This window comes from Pristiophorus japonicus, chromosome 2, assembly GCF_044704955.1.
Source record: "Pristiophorus japonicus isolate sPriJap1 chromosome 2, sPriJap1.hap1, whole genome shotgun sequence".
Lineage (NCBI taxonomy): Eukaryota > Metazoa > Chordata > Chondrichthyes > Pristiophoridae > Pristiophorus > Pristiophorus japonicus.
The window spans coordinates 359,566,268-359,582,880 of NC_091978.1; the positions used below are offsets into that span (position 1 = coordinate 359,566,268).

The 16,613-nt window shown below is 47.2% G+C and overlaps 1 protein-coding gene across 2 annotated transcripts in view; it reads right to left on the reverse strand.

The window, feature by feature from the left end:
• The window catches only part of npnta (nephronectin a), a 101,948-nt gene that overhangs the window by 46,654 nt on the left and 38,681 nt on the right, over positions 1-16,613 (reverse strand). For both annotated transcript variants that reach the window (XM_070872645.1, XM_070872635.1), the window contains 5 exons: positions 13,957-14,076; positions 9,370-9,489; positions 7,687-7,821; positions 2,770-2,892; positions 259-627 (listed from right to left, as the gene is read on the reverse strand). In XM_070872645.1, the coding sequence (XP_070728746.1) occupies positions 259-627; positions 2,770-2,892; positions 7,687-7,821; positions 9,370-9,489; positions 13,957-14,076 (867 nt within the window). The remainder of the gene's footprint in view (positions 1-258; positions 628-2,769; positions 2,893-7,686; positions 7,822-9,369; positions 9,490-13,956; positions 14,077-16,613) is intronic.

Genomic DNA, 16,613 nt, shown 5'->3' on the forward strand with positions numbered 1-16,613 from the left:
ATTGGTGGCCGTGCCTTCTGTTGTCTAGGCCCCAAGCTCTGGAACTCCCTGCCTAGACTTCTCTGCCTCCCTACCTCTCTTTCCTCCTTCAAGATGCTACTTAAAACATACCTCTGTGACCAAGCTTTTGGTCACCTGCGCTAATTTCTAATTATGCGGCTCAGTGTCAAATTTTTACCACGTAATACTCCTGTGAAGTGCCTTTGGAGGTAAAGGCACTATATAAATATAAATTGTAGTTATTGTTGCGATACTTACTGAAAACATCTCCTCTTTGCCGTGGGACCTCGTTGTGTATCCTGTTGTCCACAGACGTGGCTGTGGTTGTGGGTGAGGCTGTAGTGGTTGAGGCTGTGGTTGTCGTTGAGGCTATGGGTGTGGTTGTCATTGAGGCTGTGGGTGTGGTTCTGCTTGTGGTCGGGGTGGGCCTTTCCGTTTTGAACTCTGGCCTCTTGGTAGTTGGTGGTGGGGTGTTAACTCTCCGAGCTGGGGTCACGGTAGCTGTATTCCTCCCAGTGGCTGTAGGCACGGTGTTCTCCAGATCAACGCCATTCATAGTTTCATTGTTCTTGCCTTTGGGTGGATTTGGTAAAACTGGGAGTTTTTCATTGATTATCCTTATGTCAACTGAAAGACAAGGGTGACATTGCCTTGAATGAATGACTGCTTTGTAAATGTTTTACCATAACTCACTTTGTTCATTGTATTGCATTAGACATGACGGTTCAGTGACACGACCTGTTGGCTCAGGCTACATGTTGGAACAGGACCAGATAGCTTCACACACTCTACTTCCCACTCAGCATGGTATTTGATCTTGGCTGTGAGGCAGTTGCCCACAGATTGGGAGGGGGAACTGGAGGGGAGTCAATCTGGGTTGATCTTGCACTCCACCAAGCCACTGGTTACCATGACATTGGTAGAGGACTTGGAGCAGGTTACGTCCCTGCCCTTTGAACTAAGAGATGCAAAAAACAGAGGAGAAAGTCACTTTTAAATGGTTATCCAACCAGTTTGTTGTGAATCGCACTTTTTTGAAATACTAGCTAGACGCCCATAACATTGCATAGGATCAAGGCCTTCAGGTGATGAGGTTATACCCTGAAGGATATTTGGGCCAGGCACAGAGACATAATTGAGCTACTATTTTAAAGTCATTCATTCTGACTTTATTCTTGTATAGTGCCATAACAAATTCCTATGTCTACATTCATAATGGAATCTGGCTATGTATCAGCTGTGGCTCAGTGGGTAGTACCCTTGCCTCTATGTCAGAAGGTTGTGGGTTCAGGTCCCACTCCAAGGACTTGAGCACAAACAAAATCCAGGCTGACACTCCAGTGCAGAACTGAGGAAGTGCTGCACTGCCAGAGGTGCCATCTTTTGGATAAGAGGTTAATCCAAGGCCCTGTCTACTCTCTCACCCGAGATGTAAAAGATCCCATGGCACTTTTTTGAAGACGAGCAGGGGAGTTATCCCCAGTGTCCTGGCCAATATTTATCCCTCAATCAACATCACTTAAACAGATTATCCTGTCATTATTACATAGCTGTTTGTGGGAGCTTGCTGTGCACAAATTGGCTGCTGCGTTTCCCACATTATAACAATGACTACACTCCAAAAAGTACTTCATTGGCGGTAAATTGCATTGGGACGTCCGGTGGTCATAAAAGGTGCTATATAAATGCAAGCCTTTCTTTTCTTTTTATGATGGAAGCTGCCTATGTAAATCTGTCACGCTGCAATTACACCCTGCTGCCAGTGGTGGCGCTGCTGTGCTTCTACTGAGCAGAGGGCGTAATTGCAGTGTGACAAGTTAACATAAACAGGTTCTGCTATAAACATTGACATAGAAATTTAGAGTGAAAACATTTGGCAGGAAGTATGCACAGACATAAAACAATATCAATATTCATTCATAAAATTTTAAGAAGGAAGAACCCAAGATCCCCAGAGCCAGTTATCCACAGACTGCAAAAAAATAATGTTGTGAAGTATCATTTTCACCAAAGGCTTTGATGGCAAGAGATTTATTAAACTGTGTTGAAAGAAATGTATAAAACTGTTGGCCAAGCCTTTTTTCTGAATAAAACAAAGAGAGATGCAGAGATTGGAAATTGGCAAATAAGAATTATGGAAGTGTTTTCTTAAAGTAAGATAAAGGTCACAGTGCACATGGTTTGTGGCGATAAATAAGTGGAGGCCTTTCACGGACATTCGGAGATTTCCACCTCAGTAATGATAACTGGGCACAATATCTGACCTCCACAGAATGGCAGGTTCCATTCTCTTGTGTTAGTTCATTAAAGCAGCAAATCGCCAAACTAACAAGGTTACAATATTTCACTTTATTTCAAAAGTGCAAGCGTGTTGTGCATCTGTCCAATTTTACTTTATCACTTTCACCTTTAAAACGTGGGGTAAGTCCCATCTGAAGATTATTTTGAAAGATGACTATGTTGTTGTAACAAAATTTAGTTTTACTTGTGTGAGCAACACGGAAGTGGCAACTGATGGGCTAGATTCAGACTGTGAGGAGATACAGGTACAGAATGATTCATTCACCTAAGGAAAGGGCCTCATTTCTAATCAAATATTGGACTCACAAAACCAGACAGCACTTTGAAAGAGCTGTCCAATTAGTCCCATTCCCCCTGCTCTTTCCCCATATGAGTTACTGACAAGGCAGACCTCATCGGAATGTAAGGAACTATTCTAAGACGTGAGAGACATTTGACAGAGTGCCCTGTTTGAGCTGCTATACATACGTGTGCAGCTGTAACCGCTGCCCCTGTAGCCAGTCATACACTTGCACTTGTACAAGCCTGGTGTGTTCTGACAAGTAGCAAAAGCACTGCATTTGTGTGTCCTCCTCAAACACTCGTCCACATCTAGAATGGAGAGGAACAAATGGGTCAATGTAGTCTTTCATCCTGCACAAACATCACGGCCACACACCTGCTAATTACGTGGAACAGCATAGAAACAGGACATTCGACCCACATACTCTATGTCGATGTTTGTCCTCAACACAAGGCTCCTGCCACCATATTTCGTCTGGATTGTTAGTCCAGGCCGACTGGATTGTTAGTCCAGGCCGACGGGATTGTTAGTCCAGGACGACTGGATTGTTAGTCCAGTAACATAACCACTACAGTACTGAGCTCAAGCTTGTGAGTTCCCGATCTCGGCCATGCAGCGGGGGGTGGGGAGGGGGGGCAGTGGGATGATTCCTACGGAGAGGGAGGCCAACCCCAAAGGGTAGGTCAGGCACTCTAGTGGCTGTTTGGAGAATAGCACCAGGAGCAGACTGGGAGTCCATTCACCACCGGCCCCTCAACAACAACTTGTATTTATATAGCGCCGTTAACAGAGTGAAACATCCCAAGGCGCTTCACAGGAGGACTATGCGATAATGACACCTAGCCACATAAGTAGAAATTAGCGCAGGTGGTCACAGAGGAATGTTTTAAGGAGCGTCTTGAAGGAGGAAAGAGAGGCGGATAGGTTTAGGCAGGGAGTTCCAGAGCTTGGGGCCCAGGCAACAGAAGGCACGGCCACCAATGGTTGAGCGATTCCAATCAGGGATGCTCAGGAGGGCAGAATTAGAGGAGCGCAGACATCTCGGTGGGTTGTGGGGCTGGAGGAGATTACAGAGATAGGGAGGGGCGAGGCCATGGAGGGATTTGAAAATAAGGATGAATATTTTGCAATCGAGACATTGCTTAACCGGGAGCCAATGTAGGTCAGCGAGTACAGGGATAATGGGTGAGCGGGACTTGGTGCAAATTAAGACACAGGCAGCCGAGTTTTGGATCATCTCCAGTTTCCATAGGGTGGAATGTGGGAGGCCAGCCAGGAGTGCGTTGGAATAGTCAAGTCTGGAGGTAACAAAGGCATGGATGAGGGTTTCAGCAGCAGATGATCGGAGGCAAGGGCAGAGACGGGAGATTGTAATAGGCAGATATATGGTCTAAAGCTCATTTCACAGTCAAATATGTCACCAAGGTTGCAAACAGTCTGGTTATACAGTATATATATAAATACACATACAGACCGCAACATTTAAAGAAGGCGGCTCACCACCACTTTCTCAAGGGCAATTAGGGATGGGTAATAAATGCTGGTCTTGCCAATGACGCCTACATACTGTGAATGATATATATATATAGTTACATTGCTCTGGAGATGTCTTTAGTAAACGTATGTCGTCCATGTTTATATTTTCATAATTCCCTTCACATGTTAGATTGATTCCTCTCTTCAGATTTTCCCTGAACGACACACATCATTCTCTCGGTGGCCTGCAATGGCTTCTCTTCCCGCCCCCGCATCGTTACCTCTGGTGTCCCCCAAAGATCGATCCTTGGCCCCCTCCTATTTCTCATCTACATGTTGCCCCACACAGCATAAACTAGAGGTGATCCAAAACTTGTCAGCCCGTGTCCTAACTCGCACCAAGTCCCTCTCACCCATCACCCCTGTGCTCGCTGACCTACACTGGCTTCCGGTTAAGCAACGCCTCGATTTCAAAATTCTCATCCATGTTTTCAAATCGCTCCATGGCCTCGACCCTCCCTATCTCTAATCTGCTCCAGCCCCACAACCCCACCCCTGAGATGTCTGCACTCCTCTAATTCTGCCCTCTTGAGCATCCCTGATTATAATCACTCAACCATTGGTGGCCGTGCCTTCTGTTGCCTCAGGCCTAAGCTCTGGAACTCCCTGCCTAAACCTTTCCACCTCTCTACCTCCCTTTCCTCCTTCAAGACTATCCTTAAAACTTACCTCTTTGACAAGCTTTTGGTCATCTGCCCTAATTTCTCCTTATGTGGCTTGGTGTCAAATTTTGTGTCTCATAATACTCCGGTGAAGCCCCTTGGAACGTTTCACTACATTAAAGGCACTATATAACACACAGATAAATATAAACCTGTAGAGTATGAAAGCCCCTTAAAGATTGTCACCAATGCAATACCTTAATCTGTGGATTCATCATAGACACATAGAAACAGAGAAAGTAGGTGCAGGAGTAGGCCATTCGGCCCTTCGAGCCTGCACCACCATTCAATATGATCATGGCTGATCATTCACCTCAGTACCCCTTTCTTGCTTTCACTCCATACCCCTTGATCCCTTTAGCCGTAAGGGTCACATCTAACTCCTTTTTGAATATATCTAATAAACTGGCCTCAAAAACTTTCTGTGGTAGAGAATTCCACAGGTTCACAATTCTCTGAGTGAAGAAGTTTCTCCTCATCTCGGTCCTAAATGGCTTACCCCTTCTCCTTAGACTGTGACCCCTGGTTCTGGACTTCCCCAACATCGGGAACATTCTTCCTGCATCTAACCTGTCCAATCCCGTCAGAATTTTATATGTTTCTATGAGATCCACTCTCATTCTAAATTTCAGTGAATATAAACCTAGTCGATCCAGTCTTTCTTCATATGTCAGTACTGCCATCCCGGGAATCAGTCTGGTGAACCTTCGCTGCACTCTCTCAATAGCAAGAATGTCCTTCCTCAGATTAGGGGACCAAAACTGTACACAATATTCAAGGTGTGGCCTCACCAAGGCCCTGTACAACTGCAGTAAGACCTCCCTGCTCAAATCCTCTCGCTATGAAGGCCAACATGCCATTTGCCTTCTTCACCGCCTGCTGTACCTGCATGCCAACTTTCAATGACTGATGTACCATGACACCCAGATCTTGTTGCACCTCCCCTTTTCCTAATCTGTCACCATTCAGATAATATTCTGCCTTCCTGTTTTGGCTACCAAAGTGGATAACCTCATATTTATCCGCATTATACTGCCTCTGCCATGCATTTGCCCACTCACCTAACCTGTCCAAGTCACCCTGCAGCATCTTAGCCTCCTCCTCACAGCTCACACTGCCACTTAGCTTAGTGTCATCTGCAAACTTGGAGATATTACATTCAATTCCTTCGTCTAAATCATTAATGTATATTGTAAATAGCTGGGGTCCCAGCACTGAACCTTGCGGTACCCCACTAGTCACTGCCTGCCATTCTGAAAAGGACCCATTTATCCCATCAATAAAATAGCTGAGCACCATCATGTGTAGAATGTGTGCTGGTGTATGGAGTAGAAAATGTGGGCCAATTGGTACATGTACACTAGATTTTAAAGTAATTAACTGTGTTATCAGCATTTCTCGCATGAATCGTGTGTGGTTCTGGTTGCGTGGCAACAATTAATAAAACCATTCACCTAGTAAACTAAAGTAAGAAAGGCCTCTTGTTCACATCGGATTCTGGGCTTTGGCACTTTGTGGAATTAAGTGACCGAGGCAGCGATTCAAGAGAAGAAATAATAAGAATCGCTCTGAAATATTCACATGGGATGGGGGCGGGGGGGCCGTGATTATTCTTGAGAGATGTATTCAGTGAGCGATGTGCAGCACTGGGGGGAATGGACCGTGTCAGAACTCCCAGGTGAGATGTGGCAGAGCCAATTGCAAAGGATCTCCCACCCCCACACCCCCCCAACCCCTGTCCCACCCACCTCCACACATCTTCCTCCATCCCAACCTCAACTGTGGGGGAGGGGCTTCAGCTCCGTCCAATCACGTCGTCCACTTACATGCACTTTCCAGCAGGGGTCACTGGGGAGCAGAGGTCAGAGTGGGAGTGGGCTGGAGCATTAAAATGGCAAGCAAGCAGAAGCTCAGAGTCACACTTGCGGACTGAACGGAGGTGTTCAGCGAAGCGTTGACCCAATCTGCGCTTGGTCTCCCCAAGCGGCCCCAGCTGGAGTATTGTGGTCAATTCTGGGCACCGCACTTTAGGAAGGACGTGAAGGCTTTGGAGAGGGTGCAGAAGAGATTGACTAGAATGGTTCCAGGGATGAGGGACTAAAGTTACATGGATAGACTGGAGAAGCTGGAGTTGTTCTCTTTGGAGCAGAAAAGACTAAGAGGAGATTTGATGGAGGTGTTTAAGTCATGAAGGATTGAGAGAGACTAAATAAAGAGAAATAGTTTCCAATGGCAGAAGGGTCAATAACAAGTGGCACAGATTTAAGGTGACTGGCAAAAGAACCAGAGGTGACATGAGGAAAAACATTTTTACGCAACGAGCGGTGAGGATTTGGAATGCACTGCCTGATAGGGCGGTGGATACAGATTCAATGGTAGCCTTCAAACAGGAATTGGATAAATACTTGAAGGAGACCAAATTGCAGGGATATGGGGAAAGAGTGGGGGAGCGGGACTAACTGGATTGCTCCTGAAAAGAGCCGGCGCAGACTCGATGGGCCGAATGGCCTCCTTCTGTGTTGTACTATTCTCAGATTCTATTCTCTGTAGAGACCACACTGTGAGCAGCAAATATAGTATGCTAAACTGAAAGAAGTACAAGTAAGCCGCTGTTTCAGCTGGAAGGAGCCTTCAGTTGCAGTTTGAATGCACCAGCCTTTCACGAATGTGTGGGAAATGTGGAGGCACGGTGAATGGATATTATTATAAATCAACTGAATCCTCAGCACGGGAGATTGTCCCGATAGAGGTGATGCCCCAATCCGGCGCTCCAAACAGGGAGCGCGTTGTGAGTGGACATCCCGTGGTTCTCTGTCCATTAAAATTCCCCACAGGACCTCCCTGATGCCAGACTAGGCCGACGACAACCGTGCCCATTGTTAAACTGAATCCTCCCCGACTCACCTAGACAGCGGTATTTGCCATCGTAGTACCTCAGCTCAAAGCCCTCGTGGCACTTGCAGAAGTAGCTTCCGAAGGTATTGATGCATTTCCGGAACCGAGGGCAGACAACTCTCCCAGCGGCGCACTCGTCGACGTCTGAAAGGAAATGCAGGAGGGGCTTAGGAGCATGCGCCGTCACCAGTCAAATCAGTGGATTATCGCAGTTTACAGCTCTGTGAGGGGTCACCTCAGCAAGAGGTGTGTACCCTCCAAACCAAGGACTGAACAGCTAACTTAACCGGAGGGCGCTTAGCAGAGTCGAGGCAGCCCACCGGGCCTAGGGGTTACAGCATATATTTAGGCATTGGGAAATAAAGACTTGCATTTATATAGCGCCTTTAACGACCATCGGACGTCCCAAAGCGCTTTACAGCCAATGAAGTACTTTTTAAAATGTAGTCACTGTTGGAAAGTGGAGGAAACACGGCAGCCAATGCCCACAGCAACTCCCACAAACAGCGATGTGATAATAAGAAATAGGAGCAGGAGTAGGTCATTTGGCCCCTCGAGCCTGTTCTGCCATTCAATATCATGGCTCATCTGATAATGACCAGATAATCTTTTAGTGATGCTGGTTGAGGGATAAATATTGACCAGGACTCCCCTGCTCTTCTTCGAAATAGTGCCATGGGATCTTTTACATCGACCTGAGGGAGCAGACGGGGCCTCGGTTTAACGTCTCATCCAAAAGATGGCACCTCCGACAGTGCCGCGCTCCCTCAGCACTGCACTGGAGTGTCAGCCTGGAGTTTTGTGCTCAGATCCCTGGAGTGGGACTTGAACCCAGAGTGCTACCCACAGGCTGACACACTGAGCTTAATCTCCAGCAGCAGTGTTGTGAGGTAAGTGAGGGGCTGTCAGTGTGGCTGGGGCTACATTGCGTTGGTTCGTTGGCTGTGAGTAAGCTAGTGCTCGGAGCAACTTCCTCTGGCCACTGGCCCAAGGTCCAGCACCAGCAAATCCAAAGCGCAATTCTTTCTGCCATTTCTGCTGCTCTGGTACCGAACCTGGAAGGTAAAGGGAGATGATTCCTGAGTTCTGAGACAAACAGAACTAATTCTGTCCATGTTTAATGAGGTGAAAGCCAATTCAACATTAGCACCAAAGATAAAAGACAGGAGCAAGAGGCAGGAGAAGAAAGCAGGTCTTCTAGCCAGAGTGTGAGGGATACGGCACGCCTGTTCCAGGAGCTCAGGACTGCCTAGCTGTTGTGCAATGGCAGCAATTAAAGGGCTGCCGCTTCAGGAATTTCATTCTACTAAACAAGACATCTCTGTTGGCGGGTAATCTCCAGATTAACGTCTCATCCGTAATCTTCAGATTACAAAGGTGTCTGTCCATTAAGGCAAATGTGGAAGCAGGGTGATTGAGACAAGCTTAATTAGAAGCCCACTGGTAACTGATACACCCAACCAAATTAGCTCTGTGATTGGGAAAGGGCCACGGGAACAAGAGTAGGCCACTCAAGCCTGTTCAGCCAATCGAGCAGATCATGGCTGATCTACATCTCAACACACATTTACCTGGGTCAGATTTCTGATCCCAGACCTCCCCACCACCCCCCCCCCCAACCCCATCAATCAAGGAGCGGCCTGGAAAGATTTACTCCCCTGCCCGGTGTGAACAAGCCCTCCACATACATACCCACGCAGGTCCTCCGGTCTGGTGCCAGCTGCAGCCCTGGCGAGGGGCAGCGACAGCGGATGTCTCCTTTCACCTCATCGCAGCCGTACTGGCAGTTGGCCATGGCGCAGGACCGCGTATCTGTCGAAGCGCACAGACAAGTTAATTCACACACCGGCAGAAGACAGCCATAAACACTCGACCCGACCAATCGCGCAGCTGGCTGATGTACCGGCAAGGAATACTGGTGATGCATACCCGAGTAGATCAGCTTCCAAATGGAACAAAAGGTTAAAGTTTCAGGCGGAGTCACATCACCAGAATATAAACCTTATTTATTTTAATTAGCCTATTAGATACTTTCCCACTCTGTCTCACCACAAGTTCGAGGAACAGCACCTCATCTTTCGATTAGTCACTTTACAGCCTTCCAAACTCAACATGAATTCAACAGCTTCAGATCATAACCACTGCTTCCATTTTTTCAGACCGCAACTGTTGGTAATGGTTACATAAGAACATAAGAAATAGGAACAGGAATAGGCCATTTGGCCCCTCGAGCCTGCTCCGCCATTCAATAAGATCATGGCTAATCTGATCATGGACTCAGCTCCACTTCCCTGCCCGCTCCCCATAACCCTTTATTCCCTTATCACTCAAAAATCTGTCTATCTCCGCCTTAAATATATTCAATGACCCAGCCTCCACAGCTCTCTGGGGCAGAGAATTCCATAAATTTACAACCCTCTGAGAGAAGAAATTCCTCCTCATCTCAGTTTTAAATGGGTGATCCCTTATTCTGAGACTATGCCCCCTAGTTTTAGTTACCCCGATGAGTGGAAATATCCTCTCTGCATCCACCTTGTCGAGCCCCCTCATTATCTTACCTGTTTCGATAAGATTACCTCTCATTCTTCTGAGCTCCAATGTGTACAGGCCAAACCTACTCAACGTATCCTCATAATACTCAACCTATCCTCATAATTCATCTCCAGAATCAACCTAAGTGAACCTTCTCCGAACAGCCTGCAGTGCAAGTATATCCAAGGTTCTGTCAGTCCCATTTACACCTCCTCTGCCCCCATCTTTTGTTTCTTTACCTGTCCCATTACCAACCTCTTTCGCTTCGCACCATCATCCCTTTAGTCATTTAATCACTTCTGTCCCCACCCTATCACAGACCTTCCCTTTTGATCTTTCCTCCCCTCCTCCTCCATTTCCCTGCCTCTGCACTCGCTTAAAACCTGTTACATCTCTATAACTTCTTCCAGTTCTGATGAAAGGTCATCGGCCTTTCTCTCTCCACAGATGCTGCCTGACCAGCTGAATATTTCCAGCATTTTCTGTTTATTTATTTCAGATTTCCAGCCTCCGCGGTATTTTGCTTTTGTTAAACTATTAACCCCTCATTTTTTTCTTCAGAGGCTTGGACACGCTGTTGGGTATTTTTAGCATCTTCAGTTTGAATTTCAGACACAAGGACAACTTGAATTTATGTGGCCAAATGTCCGAAGGCACTTCACAGCTGGGAAATCAGAACAAAAATAGCAGCAACCGAGCCACAGAAGGAGATATTTGGAGGGGTGACTAAAATCATGGTGAAAAAGGTGAGTTTTAAGGATTATCTTACAGGAGGAGAGAGAGGCGGAGAAGTTTAGGGAGTGAATTAGAGAGCTTAGGGCCTATACAGCTGAAGGCACGGCCGTCAATGATAGGGAGAAATCATCATCATGGGCAGTCCCTCGAATCGAGGATGACTTGCTTCCACGTCAAAAAGTTCACAGGTGTTTCAATGAAGGACCTAAAATTCCAGGTCCCGAACTAAATCTTGAAGGGTGGAAGATGCCTGTGCGTGGATTTTTTCAACGTTGGGTGGCCGTTGCACACCAGCCACCACACGGGCTTGACAGAGCTAGGTCTTGGTCCAGTGGCAAAGATTAACCAAGATGACTGGAGACCAGCTCTGCTGCATGGACCGAGCGCGCACATACATCGCAGTGTGGGCTGGAGATGTAATGTATGTCTCTATGAGTATGTTCACAGGTTTGTGGAGCTGTTGCACTGAGTGTGGTTTAGCAAGTCATGTGATGTTCACAAAACTCAATAAAACCCCAGCCAGTTGGGTTCAGGTTCCCCACGACGAGGCGTGCAGTTGTGAGCCTGGTGGATGAACTGGTAGAGGTCAGTTTGATTGTTAAACCTTTGCTAATAAACCAGCTAGTTCTTTACAGCAAATGTGTCGCTGTGAATTCTTAAGCAAAGAACCCATGAAGCAAATACACTACAGGAGATTTCCTTTTTGTTATGTAATGATGTGTTTATCGTCCCAGTACCTTAAATGTAATGTAAGTACTATGCCACACCACAGAGGGCGCTGCGGTGGGAAACCCTGGGTAGCACCTGTAACAAGGACTATATAAGGCTGACCACCACACCTGGGAGACACTCTGGAGCTGAACAATAAAGGACGAAGGTCACAGCAGTTAGACTTACACCAGACCGTGTGGAGTCAGTGATTTATGTGCTACATACACCACACTTTTTATCACTACTAAATGTTAGTGTAACAATTAGAAACAAGTCTCCTCAGAGCAAAACAGCCATTTCAGACTTTTTAGTCGAACTGATGGGAGCTTTAAATGAAAAATCATTTTTCGCAGTTAACAAAACGTGCAAGTTCCAAAAGACATTCAGTACTCACAAGGGTTAATCTGCACCGTTTCATTTCAGTGATGTGTGTCAGTGGCAAAACACTTGCTCAGAGTGTTCGTTTCTATTACAGTTCACTGTGGTGGCGAGTTTACTGTGAAGATTCTCCCTTTTTGTGAACTTGCGTGGCCTTTCCCTTTTCAATCACTAAATTCTAATCAAAGGGCTGGTGTTTGGCAAGATAGCAGATAGTCATCATAGGCAATCCCTCGGAATCGAGGAAGACTTGCTTCCACTCTTAAAATGAGTCCTTAGGTGGCTGAACAGTCCAATACGAGAACCACAGTCTCTGTCACAGGTGGGACAGATAGTCGTTGAGGGAAGGGGTGGGTGGGACTGGTTTGCCGCACGCTCCTTCCGCTGCCTGCGCTTGATTTCTATACGCTCTCGGCGACAAGAATTGAGGCTGTCAGCGCCCTCCTGGATGTACTTCCACCACTTAGGGCGGTCTTTAGCCAGGTCCCAGGTGTCAGTGGGGATGTTGCACTTTTTCAGGGAGGCTTTGAGGGTGTCCCTGTAACGTTTCCTCTGCCCACCTTTGGCTCGTTTGCCGTGAAGGAGTTCCGAGTGGCGGTGGGGGCAGATTCAATAGCAACTTTCCAAAGGGACTTGGGTTATATACCTGAAAAAGGAGAAATTTGCAGGGCTATTGGGAAAGGGCAGGGGAATGGGACTAATTGGATAGCTCTTTCAAAGAAGGGAGCAGAATTTTATTTTTCGGTCATTGTATTTGGATTTCAGTCTGTTGTTGAAACAAAATGTAAATCTAACTAAAGTTTATTGTGTTTGCCACGAGATGTGTAAAGTGGGACGGGCCTGTACTATGGGCCAGCGATTTATACCCAACATTGGCGTCTGCACTGGTTATTGGTGTTGGGTGGTGCTGAATGGAGTGTAATATATTCCTTGCACCTATTCATTTCAGCACCAGGAGACGACAATATAAACTATCTAAAGATGTGAATGAAGATGTCCATCTTCACTTTGTATTGGTGGAGTTGCACTCACATTGAAGCATCTTCCCCCAACCCCGCTCACCAACCCCCCCCGCAACCCCTCCCCCCAACCCCCACCAACCCCCCCCAACCCACCCCAACCCCACCACCCACCCCAACCCCCCCCCACACCTCCCACCAACATCCCCCACCTCCCCCCCCACCTCCCACCAACCCCCCCCACACACCTCCCACCAACCCCCACCCACCTCCCACCAACCCTCCCCCCACCTCCCACCAATCCCCCTCCCACACACCTCCCACCAACCCCCACCCACCTCCCACCAACCCCCCCACCCCACCTCCCACCAACCCCCCCCCCACACCTCCCACCAACCCCCCCCCACCTCCCACCAACCCTCCCCCCACCTCCCACCAATCCCCCTCCCACACCTCCCACCAACCCCCCCACCTCCCACCCCAACCCCCCCCACCTCTCACCAACCCCCATCCCACACCTCCCACCAACCCCCACCCCACCTCCCACCTCCCACCCCAACCCCCCCCACCTCTCACCAACCCCCACCCCACCTCCCACCTCCCACCCCAACCCCCCCCCCCACCTCCCACCAACCCCCATCCCACACCTCCCACCAACCGCCCCCCACCCTGACTTGGAAATATATCGGCCGTTCCTTCATCGTCGCTGGGTCAAAATCCTAGATCTCCCTCCCGAACAGCACTGTGGGAGCACCTTCACCACACGGACTGCAGCGGTTCAAGGCGGCGGCTCACCACCACCTTCTCAAGGGCAATTAGGGATGGGCAATAAATGCTGGCCTTGCCAGCGACGCCCACATCCCGGAACGAATTTAAAAAAACACCGCCATTATTACCTTAAGCAGCGTCTACAATGAGGGACAGACACGGGATTGTGTTAAGCAATCGGAAGGGAACCACTTACTTGCACACGATCCATCAGACATGAGCATGTAGCCATTCAGGCAGTAGCACTTGTAGCTGCCGTACGTATTCATACACCGATGCTTGCATGGGCGAGGCTTCATTCCACACTCATTGAAATCTGTTCAGTAAAATAAACGGCACAGTTAATGTCAGCACAAAATCATCCCTTCAATTTTACAAAGGCAAGTCTGGCGTAGTACTGTGAGTCTCAGAGTTAAAACGTATTAAAATTCAAATTGCTTAACTATTCCCCATTCTAATTCACAGTGAAAGTTCTCTCTGTATAAGAAAACAGTCGACTAGTAACTGGGTAGCTCTGGTCAGGTAGCTCATTGAATCATTATTGTTTGAGATATAATAGTTGTAATGGTCATGTACTTCGTATTGCTGTATTGGTGTAGTATGAGTAAGACTACATTGTAATATTTTGCTGTAAGAGTATATTAGGGGTGAGAGTTTGGGTTTGGTGTTTGAACATAAGAACATAAGAAATAGGAGCAGGAGTAGGCCACTCGGCCCCTCGAGCCTGCTCCGCCATTCAAAAGAATCATGTCTTTTCTTCTACCTCAACTCCACTTTTCCGCCCTATCCCCATATCTCTTGATTCCCCTAGCGTCCATAAATCTATCTATCTCAGCCTTGAATATACTCAATGACTGAGCCTCCACAGCCCTCTGGGGTAGAGAATTTCAAAGATTCACAGCTCTCTGAGTGAAGAAATTCCTCCTTATCTCAGTCCGAAATGGCTGACCCCTTATCCTGAGACTTTGATCCCTAGTCTTCGGCTCTCCACCCAGGAGAAACAGCCTCTCGGAATCTATCCTGTCAAGCCCTTTAAGAATTTTATACGTTTCAATGAGATCACCTCTCATTCTTCTAAACTCTAGCGAATGTAGGCCCATCCTACTCAATCTCTCCTCATAGGTCAACCCTCTAGTTCCAGGAATCAATCCAGTGAACCTTTGTGGCACCCCCTCTAAGGTAAGTATATCCTTCCTGAGGTTGCAGTCACATGCTCACACACACACACACAGACTCACACACAGACTCACACACAGACACGCTCACACACACACACACATGCTCACACACACTGTACCACTGGACCAAGACCTAGCTCTGTCAAGCCCGTGTGGTGGCTGGTGTACAACGGTCAACCCACGTTAACAAAATCCACGCACAGGCATCTTCCACCCTTCAACATGTAGTTCGGGATCTGGAATATTAGGTCCTTCACTGAAACACCTGTGAACATCCCTTTTTGGTGGAAGCAAGTCATCCTCGATATGAGGGACCGCCTAAGAAGAAGGAGAAACTGAACATAAAGTTCTTAAGTTTTGACTAGCGACGATGGCATTAGCAAGGATATAAATTTGGATTATGTCAGGAATTTTGTATTGTATTGCAGAATATACAAATTAGGCTTGAGTTCACAGGTGCTTCAATGAAGGACCTGACAGTCTAGATCCCGAACTACATCCTGAAGGGGTGGAAGATGCCTGTGCGTGGATTTTCTTAACGTGTGGTGGCCGTTGCACACCAGCCACACCCCATTTTGAGTGTGGGTGGAGTAAATGAAATCCCCTCAGGGCTGTGATATTTTGAATCTGCTATGTAATGATAGGCAGAGCTGGGATCTGGGGCATTGGTCTAAACTTATAGTATCCCATCCAGCTGGCTGAGGATATACGAGTAACAAGCAGGGCAGTGAAAGGCATACCAGACCCTTGGGTGAAATATCTGGCACAAGCTGCAGTTCCAAGGAATTACCTTAACTCTTGGTGCTATAATTGGAAGAGAGAAGAAGAAATCAAGTCTGATTTCACTTCAGACCATGTGGTACGCTCGAGCCTTCAGAGGTTTGATCCTCTGAATGCTGAAATCTAATTGGGTGCAAAGATCTTATTTCCATTTTGATTGACATGGTCACCTGTCAGGAGCTGACTGCATATTCAACAGTGCTCACCACTGGGGAATCCGTTTCAAGTTCAGTGAAAGGTGCATGGTTACGGGCCAGGCTGAAATTGGCATTCTTAAATTTGGCACTGCCCTTCAAAGTTAATTTTACCTGATTTACAGTTGATTTTAATGGGTTTGTGGTGTCATACAGGATTCAATTATTGAAAGGATGGGATAGGAGGCACCTTGAATAGAAGGGTGGCGTATAATCACAGGGTATCTGGTTAGGAGGCATTTTAATAGGAACAGGAGTAGTCCATTCAGCCCCTCGAGCTAGTCCACCATTCAATTAAATCATGACTGATCTGTATGTTAACTCCATCTACCCGCCTTGGTTCCGTAACCCTTAATACCCTTGCTGAACAAAAATCTCTGTCAGTCGCAGTTTTGACATTTTCAATTGGACTAGCCTCAATCAGTTGAGTATCTGAGCACACCTAAGCAGACTGGTAAAGCAGACAGCGTTTCTGGATAGGGTTTAGCAGAAACAGCCAGGATCTGGACAACCACAACAACTTAAATTTATATAGCGCATTTAACGTAGCAAAACATCCCAAGGTGCTAACAAGAGCGTTATAAAACAAAATGTTGATACCGAACCATGTAAGGAAAAATTAGGACAGATGACCAATAGCTTGGTCAAAGATGTAGGTTCTAAAAAGCATCTTGAAGGAGGAGAGAGAGCTAGAGAGGTTT